Below are 20,567 nucleotides of genomic sequence, written 5' to 3'. Positions count from 1 at the left end.
ACAGGTAGCCCTCCCTGATTGACCCGTGACCTGCAGCCTTCCTCTGTACCCCTCGAGTACAGCTTAAAACCCCTGGCCACAAGGTTGTGAGGCCTCAGTGCCCACAGCTGACCCTCTAGACACCCTCAGAAACAGGCTGCCTTTCTTTCTCTTGGGCTGCACAAGATCCGACGTCCACAGAAAACAGGCCCCACGTAACCCACCCCATCTGTCCTGCACTCAGACTACCATCTCGACCATCGGGTCCGGTGGCTCCAGCGATCTCCCAATGCTGCTCTAATCATCTCTGTAACTGCCCCGAAGCAACCGTTTGCCAGGAAGGGGCGCCACCGTGGGACCGACCAATCTATTCCAAGAACGCATGGTGATACACTTCCCAAATGAGCGTGTACATGCGTCTGGCCCGTGTGTGGTCCTGGTCAAGGACTGGGATGACGAGGTCTCTGGCCGCGGCCGTCCAGGGGTGCGGGGCACACCCCGGGTGCTGTGCAGGCCGCTGCACGGGTGGTCCTCCACTCCCCACCGTCCTGTGGTCTTGGACCCCTCCTCTCCTAACTGAACCCCGAACGGGACTAAGGGAAAGAAAGGGAGCCGGTGGGCTTCCCCGCCAGCGTCTCTGGCAGGCGGGATGAGGCAGAAAGGGCCTCAGGCAGCTGGCATCTGCCCACAGGCAGGGGAGGGGGGCGGCTGGAGCACACGCCACCTGCACTGGTTAGGGAAACAACAGCAGCGAAACAGAGCCCCAGAACGGTCCCGTTTGTCATGCTGACCGACGACTTTGTTCCGACACAAATGACTGAAGAATTCCCTAAGATTCCGGAGCCTGTCTATTTTCAATGGGGAAAATACACCTCTTGTGTGATCTTTTCAGAAGCGTCCAGCAGAACTTCCTGTGACGACGGAAAAGTTGTAACATCCCCAGACGGGGCTCACGCACAGCCCAACACTCCGTATCAGAGTGAGGATCGCCGCACGTGGCTGCGGGCCCAGCGGACAGAGGGGATGGTCGGGCCGTGGCCCGGCCGTGGCCTTAGTTCCCACCAGGTCCGAGCCCGCAGCACCCACCCCGCGTCATCTTGCCCCGTGCCCTTCCTCAGAAGACGGCGTGAGACGCACGGCCTACGCCGTCCGAGAACAGCCGAGCAGCCCGGAAGGGCGCCGTCGGACAGAGGCCGCGCCCTCGGGCGCCCGCACTGGCCGCGTGTGGCGGCCGGGACGTACCTGGAGCGGCTGCCTGAGAACGAGCTGTGTCTGGAAGACCGGCTGGAGTAGGAGCTGTAGGAGGAGGAGCGGGAGCGCGACCGGGACGACCCGGAGCCGGAGTAAGAGGACGACCGCGACGAGGACCTGCAGTGCCGAAGACAGGAATGCGAGTGGGGCCCGTGTGCCTCGGCCCGTGGCCCGCCTCCCGGTGCCGGCCCGCTGGCCTCGCTGTTGCCGGGTGACGGCTCGCGGGCCCCGGGGGGACGGAGCCAGCGCAGGTGGGCCCACGCGTGCGGGAGAGCACGTCTGACCTGCGCACACGCCCACGTGTACTTATCGGCCCCTGGCGCACGCCACGGGAACCCCGAATCCACCAGGACCTCTCCGGTCTCCGTCCACACCGCAGGCTCCCCCCACGAGGGGCTGCACCCTCGTCTGTTTGTTCAGACCCGGTGGACACACAGAAGCCCCAACTCACAGCAAGAGAGGGGCTGACCCCTCTGCCCTCACCGGGTCCGTGCTCCCGGCTGGGTCGCCAACATCCTGGCCGGTCTCAAGTGTCTATTTTGGGGGGCGTGAAGCCTTTCTGAGGCTCCGAGCATCGGTTCTGTTTGCCGCTGACGCTCTAGCACCCCAGCTTCTCAATAATCTCGGAACAGACGCCCCTGCAGTCCCACTGACTGTCCTCAGGCGGGGGCGGCGTGGCCGTCCGGTGGTGCGGATGAACCAGCTTAACTCCGACCAGCCGGCCTCCTTACCTGGAGGAATTGGAGGCAGAGGCCGACGAGGCGGATGTTTTCCGACGCCTTCGTGCCCGGCTGGGGGAGACGGACACCCCGAGTTTCTTCTTGGGAGACTTGGACCGACGCCAGGGGTCCTTCCACTCGTCTGCTCGCTTCACCTGCGGGCCGGCAGCGGTGGCCTCCTTCTTTGGTGGCTCAGTTTGACGGCTAAAATCACAGAGATGTTAGCAACGCTGGGACCCCTTCCATGAAGGCGCCGCTGTCTGGTGAAGGGAACCTTATAAGGGGTGAGATCACGGCGTGAAGTGCCTTATTCAAGGGAAGCCTGACAAATAAAGGGTCGCCTATGGGGGCGGCAACAGTCCACCGACAGCAGAGCTCGCTCCGTGAACGGTCTCCCCGCACACGCGTCCTTCCTGGGCAAACACCCATCTTTCTCCCTCAGGACACCTAACCACATTGGTACTTACCTTTTCGGGTGTACCTGCTTCCTGACCTCCTATCTTCCCCACCCACACTACAAACTCTGGGGAGGACAGGGACAGAGGTGGCCCATCCAACATGCTCTCTAGAGCTGGCACGCAGGTGCACAACAAATGCTTAATTTAAGGGTAACGAAGCACTTTTTGTTTTCACGTGCATTAGAGATTTGACGAATCATGAAACTCCAGCCTTAAACGGTTCGTTTGTCGTCTGAGTTAGGTTTAAAGAGGCTGGTTTAATTCACCCAGAGAATATCCTGATCAAAGCCAGAGAGGGAGGGTGGCGGGGGGAGGCAGTGGCCCAGAGAGGGGTGCTCCTCCGTGACCGCCGTTAACGCAAGCGTCAGGACTGAGGGCTAGCGGGCCAGGATGAGGGACCCTGCCAGGCCCGATGAGCAATCGCCCCCAAATCTCAGCGGGGCTGCATCCGTGGTAACCACAAGTGGACAGAAGTCACCTGGAAAAGGATCAAGGCTGAAGTGTGAGAGCCACACTCTGTGGTGGACGGCGGGCTTCCGGCAGAAGAACCGGGAGCCCTCCTTAAAGGCGGTGGGAGGTGCTGGGCGGCTGAGTCCTAGACGGGTGAGCCCGTCCACACCACCCAGGAGCTCGCGGCAGAGACAAAGCGGGAGAAGGGACTTCGGCAGCCCAGCTTGGGAGGAGGCCCAGCACTGGCCAGGGCGCCCTGTGCCCACAGATACACCCCACAAACCAAAACCTCCTCCCTTAATGAGGAGCCAAAGTATAGGATCCCAGACAAGTAGCAGTTGTGTGCTGGTCCCGGGATATAGTCCTTTATTAATTAAATACTATAAAGTTCGTTTAAAAAACACAGAAAGTACAAACAAGGAAATAAATAAAAATCCGGTCCTCCCATTTTCCAGAGACGGCCAGCATGTCTTTACGCCTCTGTGCTCCCTTCCCCCGCACTCGGTTGGCCGCAACGAACACTCCCGCGTGCACTCACGCCCACTGTACCCATGACCCGCCCGGTGAGCGCTCGGCTGCAACGGGGCGCCTCCCCGTGGCACCTGCTGTGCAAGTGGGGTCTTCCCGGACCGTGTGATGACGCGCGCCACATGCCACGTGCCACAGAATTCCAACATTCCTACACCATCGGCTGTTTCTAACCTATAATGCTAAAATGACCCCTTCTACGTTCACGGACAACTTGTTTCTTCTAAGAGCAGACTCCTGAGAAGTCGAAACGGTGGGTCAAAGGAAATGAACGTTTTACAAGCTAAGTATCTTCCCCAAAGGGACACCAACCTGCGCTCGCTCGGCAGCGTGAAGGCGCCCACGTTACCTCGTTCTCACCGTGCGGGTTCCCGTGTTACGAGGGAAACACAAGATAAACCCTCAACGTGGCAACTGCGTACGTGGAAAGGGCTCCTGGTGTCTGTGGCGGCAGCTGGGGCCAGAAGGCCGGCCCCCGCGCCTCCTGGCCACCCTGAACTCTGGCCGTCGGCCTCACTCTTGGCCACTTTTCTGGCCAGTTCTTTATGTGGGAGGGAGCCCTTCACGGTCCCGCGTCTGTCCCCGGCTACTGGCTCTCAACTCTGGTGGCGGCATCGAATGGGCTCCTTCTCTTTCCGGCACACGGGTCCCGCTCCACTCGGAGCCGCCCTCGCTTGTGTTTTTCTTCTGGGTGATCTCGAGCTCCTTCCTTTCTTTCTTGTGTTAACAGTCCACTCTTTGGTGTGCCCGGAGTTGCGGTTTCTGTCTGCGACGCGTAGGGCAGAGCACAAGGTGGCGTGAGGGGAGGGGGCCCACGGCGCCGGCCGGCTTCTCCGCCAGCGGCTCTGGGATGCGGGGCCACCTCTGGTGTGCGTGTCTCACTCTCGGGGGCCGCTGTCTCGTAACCCGGCTACTCCCCTCCCTCCAGGATCGTCCCCCCGGGAGGTGCACGGTCCAGAAGCCCCGACGCTCCGAGTTCCCCAAGGTGCTCGGCGCGTGCCGCCCTCGTGCCTGCAGACGCTGTCCCCCCACCGGGCCTCCCGCGGGCGTGTTCCTAAGCTAAGAGCATCTTGCCATTCACCCAGGCCTTCCCTCGTGGGGGCCGTTCTCTTCATAAGACGTCCTGCCTTTTCTGGGTAGACTTTCAGCTGCTGCGGAGTCTCCACCACCAGCACCTGAGCCTCTCGGTTCCACTTGGCTTTGCCGTGACCAGCATCCAGTTATCTCACATCACGATACATAAAAACCGTCACCTGCCGACATCTGCAGAACCACCAGCGAGTTTCAGGTCTGCTACTTGCGAAGGCTCCCGCAGCAGAAGCGAAAACCAACATTTAAAACTGCCCTAAGGACACACTAAATTGAAGCATAAAATCCCTGTTTTGTCGGCCCCAAACCCCGAGAGACAATGCCACATAAGCTCGTAAGCGTGTCCTCCGAGGAAAGTAATCCCGGGAGGAAGCAAAAACCTGTCGATTCCAGCCTGTCCCAGCTGTCCCAGCTGCCCCAGGCTGCCATCACCTTTCCACGTCCTGTGCTGCTCTCATTCTAAAAATGCAACAGGAAACAGAACACCTTGGTCACCGGGTTTCCATGAGTCATCGAACGGCCCAGCTTGGCCGGTTTGCGGCCCGTCTACCAGGGGCAGCAAAGCGGCCGAAAAAGGGACAGGCCTGTGACGCTGCCGTGACTGCACCGAGGGCCCCTGCTGCAGTGAGCAGAGAAAGGACAGAACACTGATCTGTCTCCATCACAGCACTGAGGTCACCGAGCGGAGGCCAAAGCAGACTCCCGTCCTCTTTTAGAGTCAGTGTTTCTTGCCAGCGACACCCTTTCACTCACACTGGGGTGACACTATGGGCTTCACAATGAGCTGCCCTTCAACAGTGCTGGAACGGGGCCTGGGGGCGCTGTGGGGGCCTTGCTTCTGAAGGGCTGGATGCCTGGTAGTGACCCCATGAAACCAGAGATCCCCAAACTGTGGCAAATGGGGGTCCTGGTTTTAATTAACTAGTACACAAACAACCATTTTTACTTCTGACTTTATTTCCATAGTGACTCACTAGGACAAATGATCTGGCCTGCTTTACGGAAATGATGTAAAGTTTCCTTTTTAGACGTATTTAAGCTTAAAAAGTGAAAACCTCAAAAAACGTAAGGAGCACATGTGGGACCTGGACACAGAAAGCCGTGCAGGTGGTGCAAGAATGGAGCAGTCTGGGGAGCACGTTGAGCCAGGGGTCCCTTCTGCAGACCCCCCACGTCAGACACTGCTGAGAGGGGCCGCGGACTTGGGGACCCAGACCGGGAAGAAAGGGTCTCAGGCCTGGACACAAACCTGGAACCATCAGTTTTGATGGCAAGTGTTTTTGGGAAAATGACCGACGAAGAGCTCACGGGAAGTCCCACTGGGAGACGTGCACAGGACACTGGGGACGGCCGGCAGAGGGCGGACGAGGCATCCCCAGACTCCCATGCGGGTGGGCACGTGTGGCTAGGGGTGACAGCAGCCACCTGGTCCACTGTCTTTCCTTCTTCACCGTTTCCTCTATTCTTTGTAAGGTTTTCCAAACGTTCCTACGCCGTAACGTTTCACATTTGTTACAGAGAAACCCCAAGTACTAAAGATTTTTCCACTCCTGCAGAGAGAGCGGTCTGCTGTACGGACCCGCACACGCTCTCGGAGTCTTTATCAGTGCCCTGCTCTCACCTCTCATGGGGCCTCAGAGGAGGAAGGGGCCCCGAGCTCTGGGCTGCGGTGGGCAGCACAGGGCGGGCAGAGGAGTCCGACACAACCCAGTCAGTGAGGGGGCAGAGCCCGGGCGGCCGGCTCTGAAACCCTGGGCAGCAGCGCCCCTGACACGGGGCCCATGGCGGCTCCTGTGCTCTCAGAGAGAGGCCAGGCCCCTGAGGATGAAGCCCCTTTCAGAGAGTGCCGACACCCCGGAAGAGAGAGCGCGCGTGGCCCGGAAAACCAAGCAAAGTCACAACGTGACAAAGGACCTCGTGGAGAAAGAAAGCAGCAGAAAGCAGCGGAACTGCCCCGCCCCCCCCCCCCCCCCCCCCCCCCCCCCCCCCCCCCCCGGCTTGCGACTCAGCCCAGGAACAGGAACAGCGAAGTCAGCAGGTGACTGGGGAGGCCAGGCCCAAGTCAGGAACGCGCGTGGAATTTGCATAAAGCCTTCCCAAGGGAGAGGGGAAGCCAGGCTCCTGTCCCTCCGCCGAGGAAGTGGCCTTCCCAGCACAGCTACAACACAAGCTTATCTTCCGGGTACAGAGCCTTTGTTCAAGGCCTCGGGAGACGCTCCAAGGAGCAAAGGTCAGCCGTACCAGGACTGCCAAATGCCCACGTCGGAACACAACACGACACAGGGGCCCGGGTCGACTCCTGACACGCCTCGTGTCTCACACGGGCCACAGGGGTGTGAGGTGGCGGTGACGTAAGAGGGTGACGGAACGGTGTCTGGAAACTCCGAGCTGAGCGGCTGCCAAGCGTGGGCTCCAAAGTGGAACAACGTGAAAGCAGAAAGGTGTTCTTCTAAAATCAAAGGGCTAAGTCTCTAATAAGGATCCAGGAAAAGGGAACCGCAAGTCACCTAACTTGTTCACACTCCTGTCTGGGAAGGTCACGGTACCTTCCGCGGGAGACGTTCAGCACGCCTGTGCTCCCGGAGCCTCTGTGGGGCCTTATGTGGAAGCCTGCGCCGTGATCACCCTCCTCAACACCGGGCAGAAGCCACCCACGGCGGTCCATGTGCTTCTGGGAGGGCGCTGGCCCGGGCAGGGGCTCCCTCCCTCTGGAACGCCCGCCTGCAAAGGAGCCTACTCCCCCCCCCCCCCGCCCCCCCCCCATGCCCCCAGCGCGGTGCCCGCACAGGACCTGCCGGATGCTGCAGCACAGGCCGCTGCACTCCCGGTCTTCCAGGGGAGGAGAGACGGAAGGGCCTACGGTGATGTCACGTTCACCCTCCGCCTCTGAAAACACACTCGAACCTAATCAGGGACAAGTAAACCCAGGGACACACAAGCCCTGTGTGCCCCGACATGAACTTCGGGGGGAGCAGAGGACAAAGCGGGCACACAGCGATGCCCGAGGAGGCTCCCGAGCGCCTCTCCCATGTCATGGCCGCACCCGCGTCCGTCCGTACCTCCCCAACTCCCACCCACGCCAGACATCCACACACACCTGAGAGCATGACATACTGCCATCATCTGCCTTTTTGTACTGAGCAAATAGCTGAGCAAGTTCTGGATGACTCAGGGGGGTAGGTAGTCAAGAAGCTAAAAACCAGGATGCGCTTTTCCTCAAAGATACCCCAGACGTGACTTTCTCAGAGCCGAGCAATTCAGCCGTGCCCAGGACGGACGAGCGCCGAGATCAGAACGGGGACATGAGGGTTAGGAAACCCCCAGGGGAGTGCCTTGCCCGGAGACAAGACCGAGGACGGTTTCGGAGCTGAGCCTAAGTGCCGGGGAACCAGCTCGGAGGTATCTGCGACGCCGGGCTGGTCGCGGAGCATGAAGCGTCACAGCGTCCGCTGGGAGCAGAGCGGGAGGCCAGGTTGTTCGGGTGTGGTCGTCGGCACACTCAGGCCACGACTTGTCATGTTCAAATTCACGAACCCGACAGAGTGTGCCACGGAGGCCATGGAAGGTGGGGAGACACCGCAGCGGCCGAGGCCGGGCGGCGGGAGGCCGGGCAGATGGGCACGGGCGCTGGCCGGGCGGGAGCGGAGCGTCCCCAAAAGCGGAGGGAAACCCAACGTGTGGTTTTTGCGAATAAAGGGGCAACCTGAGCTGCTCAGACACACGCAGGGCGGGGGCCCAGCCGCAAGCCAGCTGCTCCGGGCCGGGGCGAGTCCAGAGCAGGCCTCTGTGGGGGGCTCACAGACCCCCCGATGTGCCTCCGACCGGACACTGACGGGCCGCGCACAGGCCTCTCGCACCCCGAGACGCCAAGGACCCCTCTGAGGAGAGCGTGGGCTTCGGGGAACGTGGAGAGGCGGGCAGGTTCCCTCCCAGGAAACGAGGAGTGTGCCATGTCACCCCAAGGGGCACCACACCTCAACCGTGCGCAGCTCTCGCGGTAACAGGCGGTCTGGGCAATCCCTCCAGGAAGATGTCAGCTGCTATTTTTATCTGGGATGGCCTGAATCTGCCTGTGCCAAAGCACATCCTCATGACCCGCCTCAGCCCCGCCCAGAGCACACCCACTGGCTCGGCTGTAAAGATTAGAAGGTTTCACAAAAGGGGTTTCCCTCTATTTACATAGACGCGTCCCATACGACTGCTTACGAGGTTCCAGTCTAGTCTCTAAATAGCCCAGATGCAGGAGCGGCCAGGGACCCCAAAAGGCACAGTTACAGAAGGCCAAGCTAAATGGAGAGGGACACATCTGCGCACACGGTGACACCGCGTCTAGCCTGCGAGGCCCAGCGTAAAGCTGGCAAGAAACCCCGACAGCTCACCAGGTGCCGTGTCAGAGCAGACCAGCTCGGGACGGGCGGGGGGAAGAAACCGGGAGCCCGGAGCGCCACTGCCAGCCCTCACCCACAGCTCGCTCCGCCGCGCTGCGTGCCCGTGCCCTCTGCTGGGTGGCGGGGGCTCTGGGTTTAAAGCGCCCGCGCCGGCTGCAGACAAGACGGGAGAGCCACCAGCGCACGGAGTTCATCGCCTACCCCCGTCACGTCCACCGGGCTCTGCGAGGACCAGAGCGGTGCCGCATCCGCTCCGGCACATGGCCCCCCTGGTGGCACAGACGAGAGCTTCCCACCGGACTCTCTGAACGGGACCGTGTCTGTCTCCTATTTCAGGCGAGGAGAACCCTTTCTGTCCAGCTGCTGCTGTAAAATCCCCAAGCCGTCCTGGGCTAAGTAAACAAACTCTTCGACGACAGGGAGATCGCACAAACATACTACCACAGGGAAATTCAGCTTCCTCCCGAAGAAGCAGTCACACCGGCTCTGGCTGGTCACAGGAAAAGGAAATAGGAGGGCCGGGTTGGAAATTCTGCTCTGGTGAAACCCTAGCCCTTCGGGCCGGTCGCAGGGCCAGCAGGGTTCCAGCCAGAGTGATCAAAGACGGGGTGCAAGACTCCCCGGCACCAGTGAGACAGGCTGAATCCTAACCAAGGGACAGGGTGCACGTGTCCCTGCCGTCAGCAGAAGTCCTGTGGGGGACGGTCCGCAGGAGCGAAAGTGAGAGTCCAGGCAAGAAAAGAGGGGGACCGTGAGCCCAACAGACGGGAGCAAACCGGGCAGAAACAAGTAGAGGGCACGCCTGCCTGGTCCGGTGAGGAAGCTGCACCTCCTTTTAGGAAGAAGCCACTCAGTCGCGCCTCCTGAACCCGCCCTGCGGGCTCAGCCGTGTTCTCACTGACCCCGGCCCTCACCTGCCGATCCTGGGCTGTGCAAACGCAGGCTGTGTGTGAGGCCGTTCTGCACAGGCGTCTGGCGCCCGGGGGCCACGCCGACACACAGCACTGCTGTTAGCGCAGTCTCGCTGGACTCGCGTGGGCACCTCCTCTGCAGGGGTCGGGCAGCACTGGGACCGGGAATGAGTGGCAGGCGGGCGTCTGTCCCAGGAGTCAGTCACAAGCACAGACAGACACAGCCGCCGGCGCAGCTGTTCTCCCACGGACTCTCTCTAAAAGCACACGCCCTCGGGTATAAAAGGGTCCCTGTGCCGGAAGAACAGACCTCCAACTTGGAAGAGCTACCTGGCCTCCTGGAGACGAGCAGGACGTGTCAATGGAGGGAGTGGAGGGAGGCGGTTGGTCGTCAGAGTAAATATGAGCGAATTCGCTCATAAACCAGCAAACCACGAGAACGGACTTGCTGATGTGATCTGGGAGTCCACACATCCTAGACATCATCTGTCCGTCTTTCTTGTGTTTCTCCTTCTAAGACCAGGGATGTGGATGTGCACGAAAACAGCCGTTTCACGAATCTGGAAAGCAGACTGAATTAGTCCTCTCTGCAGAACTCAGCCTATGATTCTGTCCACCTTACAACACTCACGGCGGCAGACGGGGCAAAACGCAGGCTGCTACCGAATCCAGAACAACTCCACAGCACCATCGAGGGTCTGCGGGCTCCAGCTCCGTGCCTGGCTCTGAGACGGGACCTGCTGCCACGGTGCCCCCCTGGGGATCCCACTTTGGAAGGCAGCACAGGCTAACAGAGATGCGAACAGCACAATGTGACATCGGGGAGCGACGACAGCCGTGAGGATCTACCAAGCAGGGAGCGAAGACAGGGGTGGGTGGGGAGGCCCCTCTGAGCGGCCATGTCGGAGCAGAGTCCCAGAGACGCCGGGGCCCAGCAGGGGCGGAGGGTGGCCAGGGCCCAGGCTGGACGAAGAGCGCAGCGGTGGCGCAAGCAGAGGGGTTTCCAGGGACCGAGAGCAGGAAGATCAAAATCAAGCTTTGCGCTTCAAATGAAGTGATGAATTTCACGGTGAGGTAAACGGCGGTTCCGGCCACATAAAGATCCGTCACAGCGGTCTTCCAGAGAATGAACTGTTTCTGCATCTAGGGCGTGTGATTCACTCTGAACGTCCTGTCGAAACATCGCTTTGCCCAATGTTAGGAAAGTATGAAAAAATACAGCGAATTTAGTGAGGGCAATTCATCACCACCTGGAGGATGGGAACAGTCAAGGCTGGTGCTCACACGGACTGTCCTGCTGCGGCCAGAGTTGACCGTGAAACCAAAGACTACGGTCCTGATGCTCGTTGTCAGAAACACAGCTGCGCTGACACAGGGGACGAGATCTACGGGAAGAGCTCAGCTTCCCCCACCAAGGAACCGTCACCAGTAAATGAATTCGGTACAAAGGACACAAATTCAACATACAAAAATCTGTTGCATTTTTATACAGTAACAACGTGAACAACAACAACAAAGAAAACAATCCCATTTACAACTGCATCAAAAATAAAATACTTAGGAATAAATGTAGCCAAGGACGTGAAAGCACTGTATCCTGACAACTGTATGAAACCAACGAAAGAAATCGAAGACTCCACAATTAACGGAAATCTATTCCGCGTTCACGGATCGCAAGGATGCAGAAGAAATGTCCACACCACCCAAAGCCAAGTACAGACTGGAATCCCTATCAAAACTCCAAGGGCAGTGTTCACCAGGAATAGAAAAAACAACTGTATGGAACCACAAAAGACCCCAAATAGCCAAAGCAATCTCGAACAAGAACACAGCTGGATCAAGAATCTCGCTTCCTGATTTCGAACTGTATCACAAAGCTTTAGTAACCAAAACTGTATGGTATTGGCATAACAACAGACACGTATCAGGGCCCCTGGCTGGCTCAGATGGTGGAGTGTGCAATCGGGGTCGTGAGTTCAAGCCCCACGATGGGCACAGAGACCACTTAAGGCAGACAAACAAACAAACACCAGACACAGATCAATGGGACAGAACAGAGAGCCCAGAAGTCAATCCATGCATATATGGTCAATTACAACAAAGGAGGTAAGAAGACACAAAGGAGAAAAGATGGTCTCTTCAATAAACCATGCTGGAAAAACCGGACAGCCACATACAGAAAGAAGTGGACCCCTGTCTTACACTGCACACAAAAATAATTCCAAATGGATTAAAGACGCGAAATCCAGAAGCTCCCAGTTGGAAACACGACAATAAAGCTCCTCGATGCGAGTCTCACCCACACCACGGGCAACAAGACCAAATATAAACAGTGGGACCACACCGGCTAAAAAGCTTCCACAAAGCAAAGTAAATCATCAACAAAGTGAAAGGACAGCCTACAAGAGCGCGAAAAAAATACTCGCAAGCCATTTATCAGGTGAGAGATTAATATCCAAAATACGTAAAGAACTCCTACAACTCAATGGCAAAAACCAAAGAATCCAATTTAAAAATGGGCAATTGCCTGACTAGACATTCTCCAAAAGAAGACAGCCAGATGGCCAACAGGAACGTGAGAAGGCGCTCAACATCACTCATCACCAGGCGACTGCAAATCAAACCCAAAATGAGGGATCACGTCCCACCTCTTAAAAGGCTGTCATCAAAAACACAACTGGTAACAAGCGTCAGTGAGGGTGGGGAAGGGGACCCCTCGTGCACTGTCGGTGGGAATGCAAACGGGCGCGGCCGCTGTGGAAAACAGTATGGAGGGTCCTCAAAAAACTGAACACAGAACTACCACGTGATCCAGCAACCACTTCTGGGTAAACATCCAAACGAAACGCAAACAGAAGAGACGTCCACACTCCCGTGTTCACCGCAGCTTCCTTCTCGAAGGGAGGACGCGGAAACCAGCTGAGCGTCCACTGGCAGATGAAGAAGGTGTGGTGGAGCCATACCATGGACGGTGATTCAGCCGCGAGAAAGAGGGACATCCTGCCATTTGTGAGAACGTGGACGGACCCTGAGAAACTACGCTCGGTGAAGTCAGGCAAAAAAAGACTTCTTACTGTATATTCCTAACTTACACGGAGAATCGAAAAGAGCCAAACATCTAGAAACAGACAGGAGAAGGGCGTGGAGGAAACGGCAAGATGTTGGTCACGTGGTACAAATTTCCAGTCGTGAGACGAGTCGGTGCCGGGGATCTAGGGTACCGCGGTGGGCCCGCGGTTGAAATACCGTATCGTGTACCCGTGTACCTGAGATGCGAGACAGTTCTGGGATGTTCTCACCACACACGTGAGGGAATTATGTGAAACAATATTGCTGTTAACCAATTTCACTGTGGCAACAATTCTGCAACATGTGCACGTACCGGTCATCACATTGTATACTTTAAGCGTATACAATGTTACATGTCTGAACTATAGTTACATACTGAACTATAGTTCGGTAAAACTGGAAAAAATATAAAATACAAGGCTCCCGCTAAAAAAATAAAATAAAATAAATTAAGAAAAAGGCTGATGTCATCAAGAAAGCAAAACCACCAACTGCACAACGGGGGAGCACACGTGCAAGTCAGGTGTCTGACAAGGGGTCTGTACCTAGAACGTGAGGAACTCCTACAACTCAATAAGACGGCCTAATTAAAAGATGGGCGAAAAATCTGGATAGACATTTCTCCCAAGAGCATATACCAAGAAGCACATGAAAAGAGGCCCAGCGTTTTCATGACTAAAATGGCTCTCAATGACTAAAGAGGTCATTAGTTACCAGAAAACGTAAACCAAGCTGCGATGAGCTACCGTTTCACACCCAGTGGATGGCTGCGATAAAAAAAAAATGGGCAAAAACAGACAATGTGGAGACGAGTAGAACCCTCACACGTTTCCGATGGGAATGTACCATGGTGCAGCCACTCTGGAAGATTCCAGAAACTCCCCAGAAGGCTGAACACAGCTATCACGTGACCCAGCAACTGCACTCCTAGGCGTATACTCGAGGGAAATGAAAACCACTTCTGCAAAAACGCTTGCACACGATGCTCGTGTTCATGACAGACAAAGGGAGAAACGACTGAAAGGTGCACTGACAGGACAGGACGGGTGTTCCCCACAACGGCATCGTCTTCGGCCGCAGAGGCACGGACACGGCCACCCTGCGGATGTGCTTCAGAGATCACGCTGGGCGGAAGGAGCCAGTCACAAGAGACCGCACGCTCTGTGTCCAGGATAAGCACACCCGTGTCTGCCAGGAGCCGGGGGGCGTTTGGGGATAACGAGGGGTGACTGTTGATGGGCATGAGGTTTCTTTTTGGGCCACAAAAGGGCCTTAAAGTTGTGGCGGGGCCACCGTTCTGAATATTCTGCAAGCTTACAATATTCTGTACACTTTAAACACGGGCACTGCGGGGTGTGTGGATTGCCTCCCGTTAGGCTGTCAACACAGACACAGACAAAGTCCCCTCCAGCTCCGGGATCTTCTCCTGAGGACCACGTGTCCGCCCTGGTCCTCAAACACTCACGCTCGGACCCTGAACCGGAAGGGCACGTCCTCACTGCCCGCCCGGCCACCACCCCGGCAGCTCCCGCGACCGGCACAAAACCACAGCCACCACCCGGAAGACGGGGGACGAGCGAGGGGGAGGCCGGCCCTCCACGGCGGGGGGCTCGAGGACCGGCGCTCCGGCCGCCAGAGCCACCTCCCTGGCGCCGTGCCAAAGCGGCGTGACCGGGAATTCAGAGCTTTTGCGACACAGGGTGGTGACGGGGTGCGCTGGGGTGCGATCCCGCCGGGACACGCACGTTCCGGGACGGGCCGGCACCCACTCATCCCGACACACCGACCTTTCTCCAGCGAGGATTCTGGGGCTGTGGCCGGCGGGCGCGCCCCCTCCGCTCCGGGGACCCCACGGCGGGGACAAAGCCCAGAGCCCAGGGGCCCACGACCTACCTGGGCGGCTGCGGGGAGCGGGGCTTCGGCTTCTCCTTCTCCTTCTCTCGCTCCTTCTCGCGGTCGCGGTCTCGGTGCTGGCGGTCCTTCTCGTCGCGCTTGGCTCGCTCTCTCTCCCACTCCTCCTTCCTCCGCTGCCGCTCCTTGTCGCGCTCCCGCTCCCGCTCGCGCTCGCGCTCCCGCTGCCGGCGCTCCCGCTCGCGGTCCCGTTCGCGCTCCCGCTCGCGCTCCCGCTGCCGGTTCTCGCGCTCGCGCTCGCGCTCCCGGTCCTGAAGCCAAAGACACGCGCTGGGCGGCGGCCGGCAGAACGCGGGCGGCGGGGAGGCCGCGGGGGCCACCTCCCGCGCCGGCTCTGTTCCCCAGGCTCTGTTCCCCAGGTCGTCCTCCAGGTCCTCCAGGCACCGCTACCCGGTCCGCCAGTCGCCGGGGCCGCGCCCCCCCCTCCAGGGGCGGGGACAGCGCGGGGCACGGCCCCTGCTTTCCGAGGCACAGGCCTCGAGCGCCTTCCGGAACTATCGCTCAGGTCTCCTCCATCCATCTGCTCTAGTGTTCAAAGTTAAAACGGGACAAAGCCCAAATCACAGCACGGACACGGGTTTCGGGTTTCAAGTGGCCTGTGAGGGAACGAAGTGCGCCCCTGCCCTGCCACTGGCCGCAGCCTCGGGCGTGGTGGGGGACAGAGGCGGTGGAAAGCGGCTCCGACAAGTCACTTCTACCTTCAGGGAGACCCTGCCTGGCAGGCCGCACCTGTACCCCCACAGCCCGGGCCCACCCTCCAGGCCAGCAAGGCACAGCTGGGGGCGGGGGGGGTGGTCACTAAAGTGGGTGAGGACATGGGTGAGGACAGCACAGTTATAAATGGTACCGCTAGGGAACCTGAAGGAGTAAACACTCAGGAGGGCAGAACACAGTCCCATGCAGAGCTGTATCAATAATCCAGTCGGCAAACCTAGTTTTTAACAAGCCCAGAGCAAGGGCACAGATCAACTAAAGGAAACCACCACCAATTTAACCTGTGGATCCGAACTGCTTCTCCACGAACAGGCAGTCGGGACGTGAAACTGGTACGCTCTGCCCATGCTACTAAAACCGCATCAAGTCCCACAGATGAAAACGAGGGTAATCTTAAGAAACGGACCAGCGCAGGGAGACGTGCACGACCGTCACACTCACCCGGTAATTGTGGTACGGCTCTGTCTCCGTGTACTGCACCCGGAAGTTCTCGTACTGCCCGCCACGCCAGAAGCGCTCGATTTCATAGTCGTAGTACGGGTCTGCATAAGGCTCCAGTCTGCAAAATGAGCGAGTACGAGGCAAATCTTATCACTTACGAATATTAAGGCAAAAATATTACACAAAACGTTAGCAAACAGAATCCGACACCACATGAAGAAAATAAAATACGCTATGACTCAGTGGGATTTATTCCAGGAATCTGAGGATGAGTCAGAAGGAGGAAATTCGTGAATACGCCACACATAATGGCAGACCTGAAGAGAAGAACCACAGAGGATCGCACCTACGATGACAAACACCGCAGGGAGCTGGAGACAACACTTCCTGACGAGACTTAACTCACACACATACGTTGGAACTCGAGCCAACCTCTTACTAATGGGAACAGGGGCATTTCTGTAAGACCGGGCAAAGGCAAGGTGGCCACGGCCTCCATGGCCATCCACCGGCGTGGCAGAGGCTGGCTGCTGCCATCAGACGAATGAAGCCGCGGAGGCTGGGCGAGGAGGAAAAGGACCCACGCCCGCAAATGAAATGGCACCAGACCTGGAACCTGAGTCCCGGTAAGGCCGATCCAGGCAGCCAGAGGGCCCAGTGAAGCATGAGACCGACGCCTCCACGCACACAGATGACCACTCCGGACAAGGAGCAGAGAAACCCTCTTTTACAGCAGCAAGAAAGAAGAAACACCGAGGAACAAACTGCGTTTAACCAGAACTGAGCAGAACCTATCTGACAAAAGCTTTAATGCGCTTCTCAAGGACAAAGAGGACATGTGAACACACGAGACCATGTTTCTGGTCTTCAGCCAGGACTGGAGGCTGCCCAGAAGTCAGCTCTCTCCATCAATTTGCAAATGGAGGGCAATCCCAGTAAAAACACCGGTGGGCTTCCACATGGAGCTCGACAACTGGTCCCCGAATGCACAGGCAGGCAGAGATGTGCAAGCCCAGCCAAGAAAGACACACCCTGAGACAACACCACACTGCAGGCCTGCCTTTCTCACGAAGAAACAAATGGTCCAGGGACAGACCCCGCACGTAGGATAAAGGAGCCTCCTGAGGGGCCAAGGCAGACTTGTACTCAATGGGGAAGGGACAGCCACTGACCGTGGGGAGGAAGGTAAGGAGATCCCACCTTAGCCACTGACCCAGAGGACCTGCCCTGGGGGTGCCCTGGACCCTGACGCAAGTCCGGCAACAGGCATTCTTTCAGGGATTACCTGGCTCCAGACCGACTCCCCACTGTGAGTGAGCTGGTGGGGGAAACCAACGTGCCCACAACCTGAAGAGGCTGCCAGGCCGAGCTTCTGGGTCCCCCGATGGCCTCCAGCGGGCTGCCTTCTGGGAGGTGTCTGCCCCGCCTGGGCCAGGACCCCGGCCGACTGACTCACCCGAGGCCGGCTCTGCTGGAGGACACAGCTCTCTTTCACTCCAAGTGGCCAGACATCTTCCAAAGTGCGTAAGTGCCCACCACTCAGGTCGCGTGTAAGACAGCAGTCAGCAGCTGCGGAGGCCTGTCGCGGCCCAGCCCGCTGCTCGACAGCAAGAGAGAACGTGGCCCCCCCAGGCCCCAGCACCATTCCCGGCCAACCCAGGCCCTGGGAGAAACACCTTCCCAAACGGATGTGAGGGTGCGTGCTCTCTCAAAGGAGGGCCGTGCCGACAAATTCGTTTCTGGAAAACCGGGTAAACAACGTGTAACGGCCTCTCTCCCGTGGGACGGCCTGGAGTCTTAGGACACCACCACCAGGGTCCCCACGTGAAGGAGGGAACGGTCAGGGCGCCTTTGTGGGCTCAGGGCATGTTCTTGCATACAGCGCACCCCAGCCTCCTGCACAGAGATGACATCAAAGTCACGGGACTTGAACTCGTGGCCCTGAGGTCAGGAGTCGCACTCGCACTGACTGAGCTGGCTGGGAACCCCAGGGTGACATTTCTTTCTTTTTTTTAATCATTTTTTTCGTTTTTCAGAGGGGAAGAGGGGCAGAGAGAGAGGGAGACACAGACCCTGAAGCAGGCTCCAGGCTCTGAGCTGTCAGCACAGAGCCCGACGTGGGGCTCGAACCCAGGAACGGTGAGATCACGACCTGAGCCGCAGTTGGACACGTAACCAACTGAGACCCCCACCGCCCCACCCCCCAGTGTGACATCTTTTTTTTTTTTTTAATATTTATTTTTGAGAGACAGAGGGAGACAGAGTATGACCAGGGGAGGGGCAGAGAGAGAGGGAGACACAGAATCTGAAACAGGCTCCAGGCTCTGAGCTGTCAGCACAGAGCCCGATGCGGGGCTTGAACTCACTGACCGCGAGATCATGACCTGAGCCGAAGTCGGACACTTAACCGACTGAGCCACCCAGACGCCCCCAGGTGACATTTCTTAATATCTTGTGTGCATGAGGTCCCACAAGGTGGTTGGCATCTGAAAAGCACTACCTTTACTAAGTGATCCTGCTAAACGAGTTAATTCCCAAAAAGGCATAAAGAAAACACTGGTTTGCCTGTGCTTCCTACTGTCTCAGGCTACTTCCTCAGGAGCTCCTGAGCGGGCACCCTTCCCCACTGGTTCCACAACAGAGCACCCAGCTGCACGCTGCCAGAGCCTGACCACACCGCCCCTGACGTCAGGTGGGGGCCCGGGCCCCCGAACTGAAGTCCACGGCTCTCAAACCTCAGTGGGTGGGCACGAGGATCGCCCAGAAGGCTTGTTAGTTAGCCAGCGGGGCCCCACCTTCCCTGGACACCCTGGCCGGCCGCTGGTGGTGCTGCCGGTCCAGGGGCGCACCTGGTACTCCGCCCTCACGCCCTTCCCCACCTTCCCTCACCCGGCGCACAGGCCTGCCGCGTCGCCGGGTGGAGAGCACCTGGGCACAGAGCTTGTTGTGCCCCGGGGTCCCGGGCAGGGAACACCAGCACGGCTGGTCGTTCTGAGTTTTACATCAACGGCCCTGAACTGCTTTTAAGCTGTCTGCTTGGTATCTGACTGAGCCCCCCACACCCTCTGCCAAGAGCACCCTGTTCTCCCGACTGCCCCGCGCGAGGCTGGCCCACGACAGGTGCCGCAGGGGCTGGCCGGGCCCGGGGGCGGAAGGGTCTCTCTGTCCTGGCCTCTGCCCGTTGCCGCCCGCAGGACCCTGGCACCCCGGCCTCCTCGCCCACCACAGGGGAGCTGGCACAGCCGGCCAGCGCTCCCCTCCTCAGCGGCCTGAGTCCCAGCCCGGCCTCCAGCTTCTCGATGTGAACTTCCAACTGTCCTCCCCCCCCCCCCCCGCCGCTTCCTACAGCTGCCACTGCCTTCTGTTTGCACAGTCTTTACATGAAATGAAAATAGCCAGGGGGTCTCCTGTGTTTAGCGGACCCTGACTGACAGGGCAGAGGTGCCTTCTCACCCATACTCGCCGCAGGGGCCCTGTTCCCAGAGGCCCTGCCTGATGAGGTCCGGTGGGGCCCGGCACAGGGGTGTCACAGAAGCCCCCAGTTAATTCTAGGGCAGTGACGTTGAAAAACCAAACGTGAGTGAAAACTTGGCTCCGAGGCCCGTCCTCAGAGGCTTTAGAGGCGCAAGGTCCCGCACCACGGACCCTCTGCAGAGGGAGCGCGGCATCTGCCGGCACCACACGCGGGGCAGGCCCAGGGCACAGCGCCGGTTCGGGCGAGGCCCATGTGCACCCTGCAGGGCCTCACTCGCCGGCCGGCTCCCCTGCGGGCACACGCTCCAGGCCCCCGCTCCAGCAGCGGCCGGGAGGCCGAGTGTCGAGGTTCGGAGCCTCTTCGCGCAGCGTTCACAGAGAGCACACCCTCTGTGCCGGTCACCCCGGCCCCTGGGACTGTCCGCCTGCCCCTTGAGCCCGGCGGGACGGGAGCCTCACCTGCGCTTTCCCCAAGAAAAGTGTGAGGCCTCAGGACCCGAAGGGAGCCGTGGGAGCTGGCAGACAGAGTCCCGACTGCCATGCTCCCGTCTGGGATCTGACAGGCCTCCACACCCAGAGTCAGAAAACACACAAGTCCGAACCACGGCTTTAAATCTCTACGCTGCAAACTCTGAGCTGTCCCCTGACACAAGCGTGGAGCACAGGGCCTCCCCCTGTCCTTTTCTGCAGGCAGAGAGCTGGGGGCACGGTGCACGATGCGGGACACGAGCCTCGAGCTTCGAGTAGCAGGCTGGCTGGCGGAACCCTGAAAGGCAAGCCCCGTCCGCGAACCCCTTCTCTGCGCCCACCGCCACCGCGGCCAGACCCCAGCGAGCACGCTCTCCCACGGCAGGTGTGACCGAGCGGAGCGCTGCTATGACGCTGCCTGGGCGCCAGAGCCGGCTCCGATCGCGGTGACCCGAGCCCACGCTGCGGTGGCTGCTCAGGAGAGAGCTGCCTGCGTCTGCCCCTCCAAGGGGAGCACGACAAAGCCGACCGTCCCCCGGGAAGAGGTGCGGGGGGATGTTGTGAGAGCCCCGAAGCCTTTCAACCGCACGCACTTCTCTACCAGACCAGTAACAGGACGTGTCGGAGAAGGAACAAGGCCATTTACGACGAAAAGCGTCACACCTGCCGAGTTCCTGGACTCTGGTGACAATTTCATGGGTCTTCCTGGCCGTTGGG

General features: G+C 58.9%; 1 protein-coding gene across 4 annotated transcripts in view; it reads right to left on the bottom strand.

Moving 5' to 3' along the window:
• ZC3H18 (zinc finger CCCH-type containing 18) overlaps positions 1-20,567 on the bottom strand; it is a 59,575-nt gene that overhangs the window by 7,649 nt on the left and 31,359 nt on the right. For all 4 annotated transcript variants that reach the window (XM_042968180.1, XM_042968179.1, XM_042968178.1 and 1 more), the window contains 4 exons: positions 15,909-16,026; positions 14,736-15,004; positions 1,962-2,153; positions 1,222-1,347 (listed from right to left, as the gene is read on the bottom strand). In XM_042968180.1, the coding sequence (XP_042824114.1) occupies positions 1,222-1,347; positions 1,962-2,153; positions 14,736-15,004; positions 15,909-16,026 (705 nt within the window). The remainder of the gene's footprint in view (positions 1-1,221; positions 1,348-1,961; positions 2,154-14,735; positions 15,005-15,908; positions 16,027-20,567) is intronic.

Source organism: Panthera tigris, chromosome E2, assembly GCF_018350195.1.
Source record: "Panthera tigris isolate Pti1 chromosome E2, P.tigris_Pti1_mat1.1, whole genome shotgun sequence".
NCBI lineage: Eukaryota > Metazoa > Chordata > Mammalia > Carnivora > Felidae > Panthera > Panthera tigris.
The sequence above is the reverse complement of the archived record's forward strand: the minus strand, read 5'-3'. Positions and strand labels throughout refer to the sequence as shown.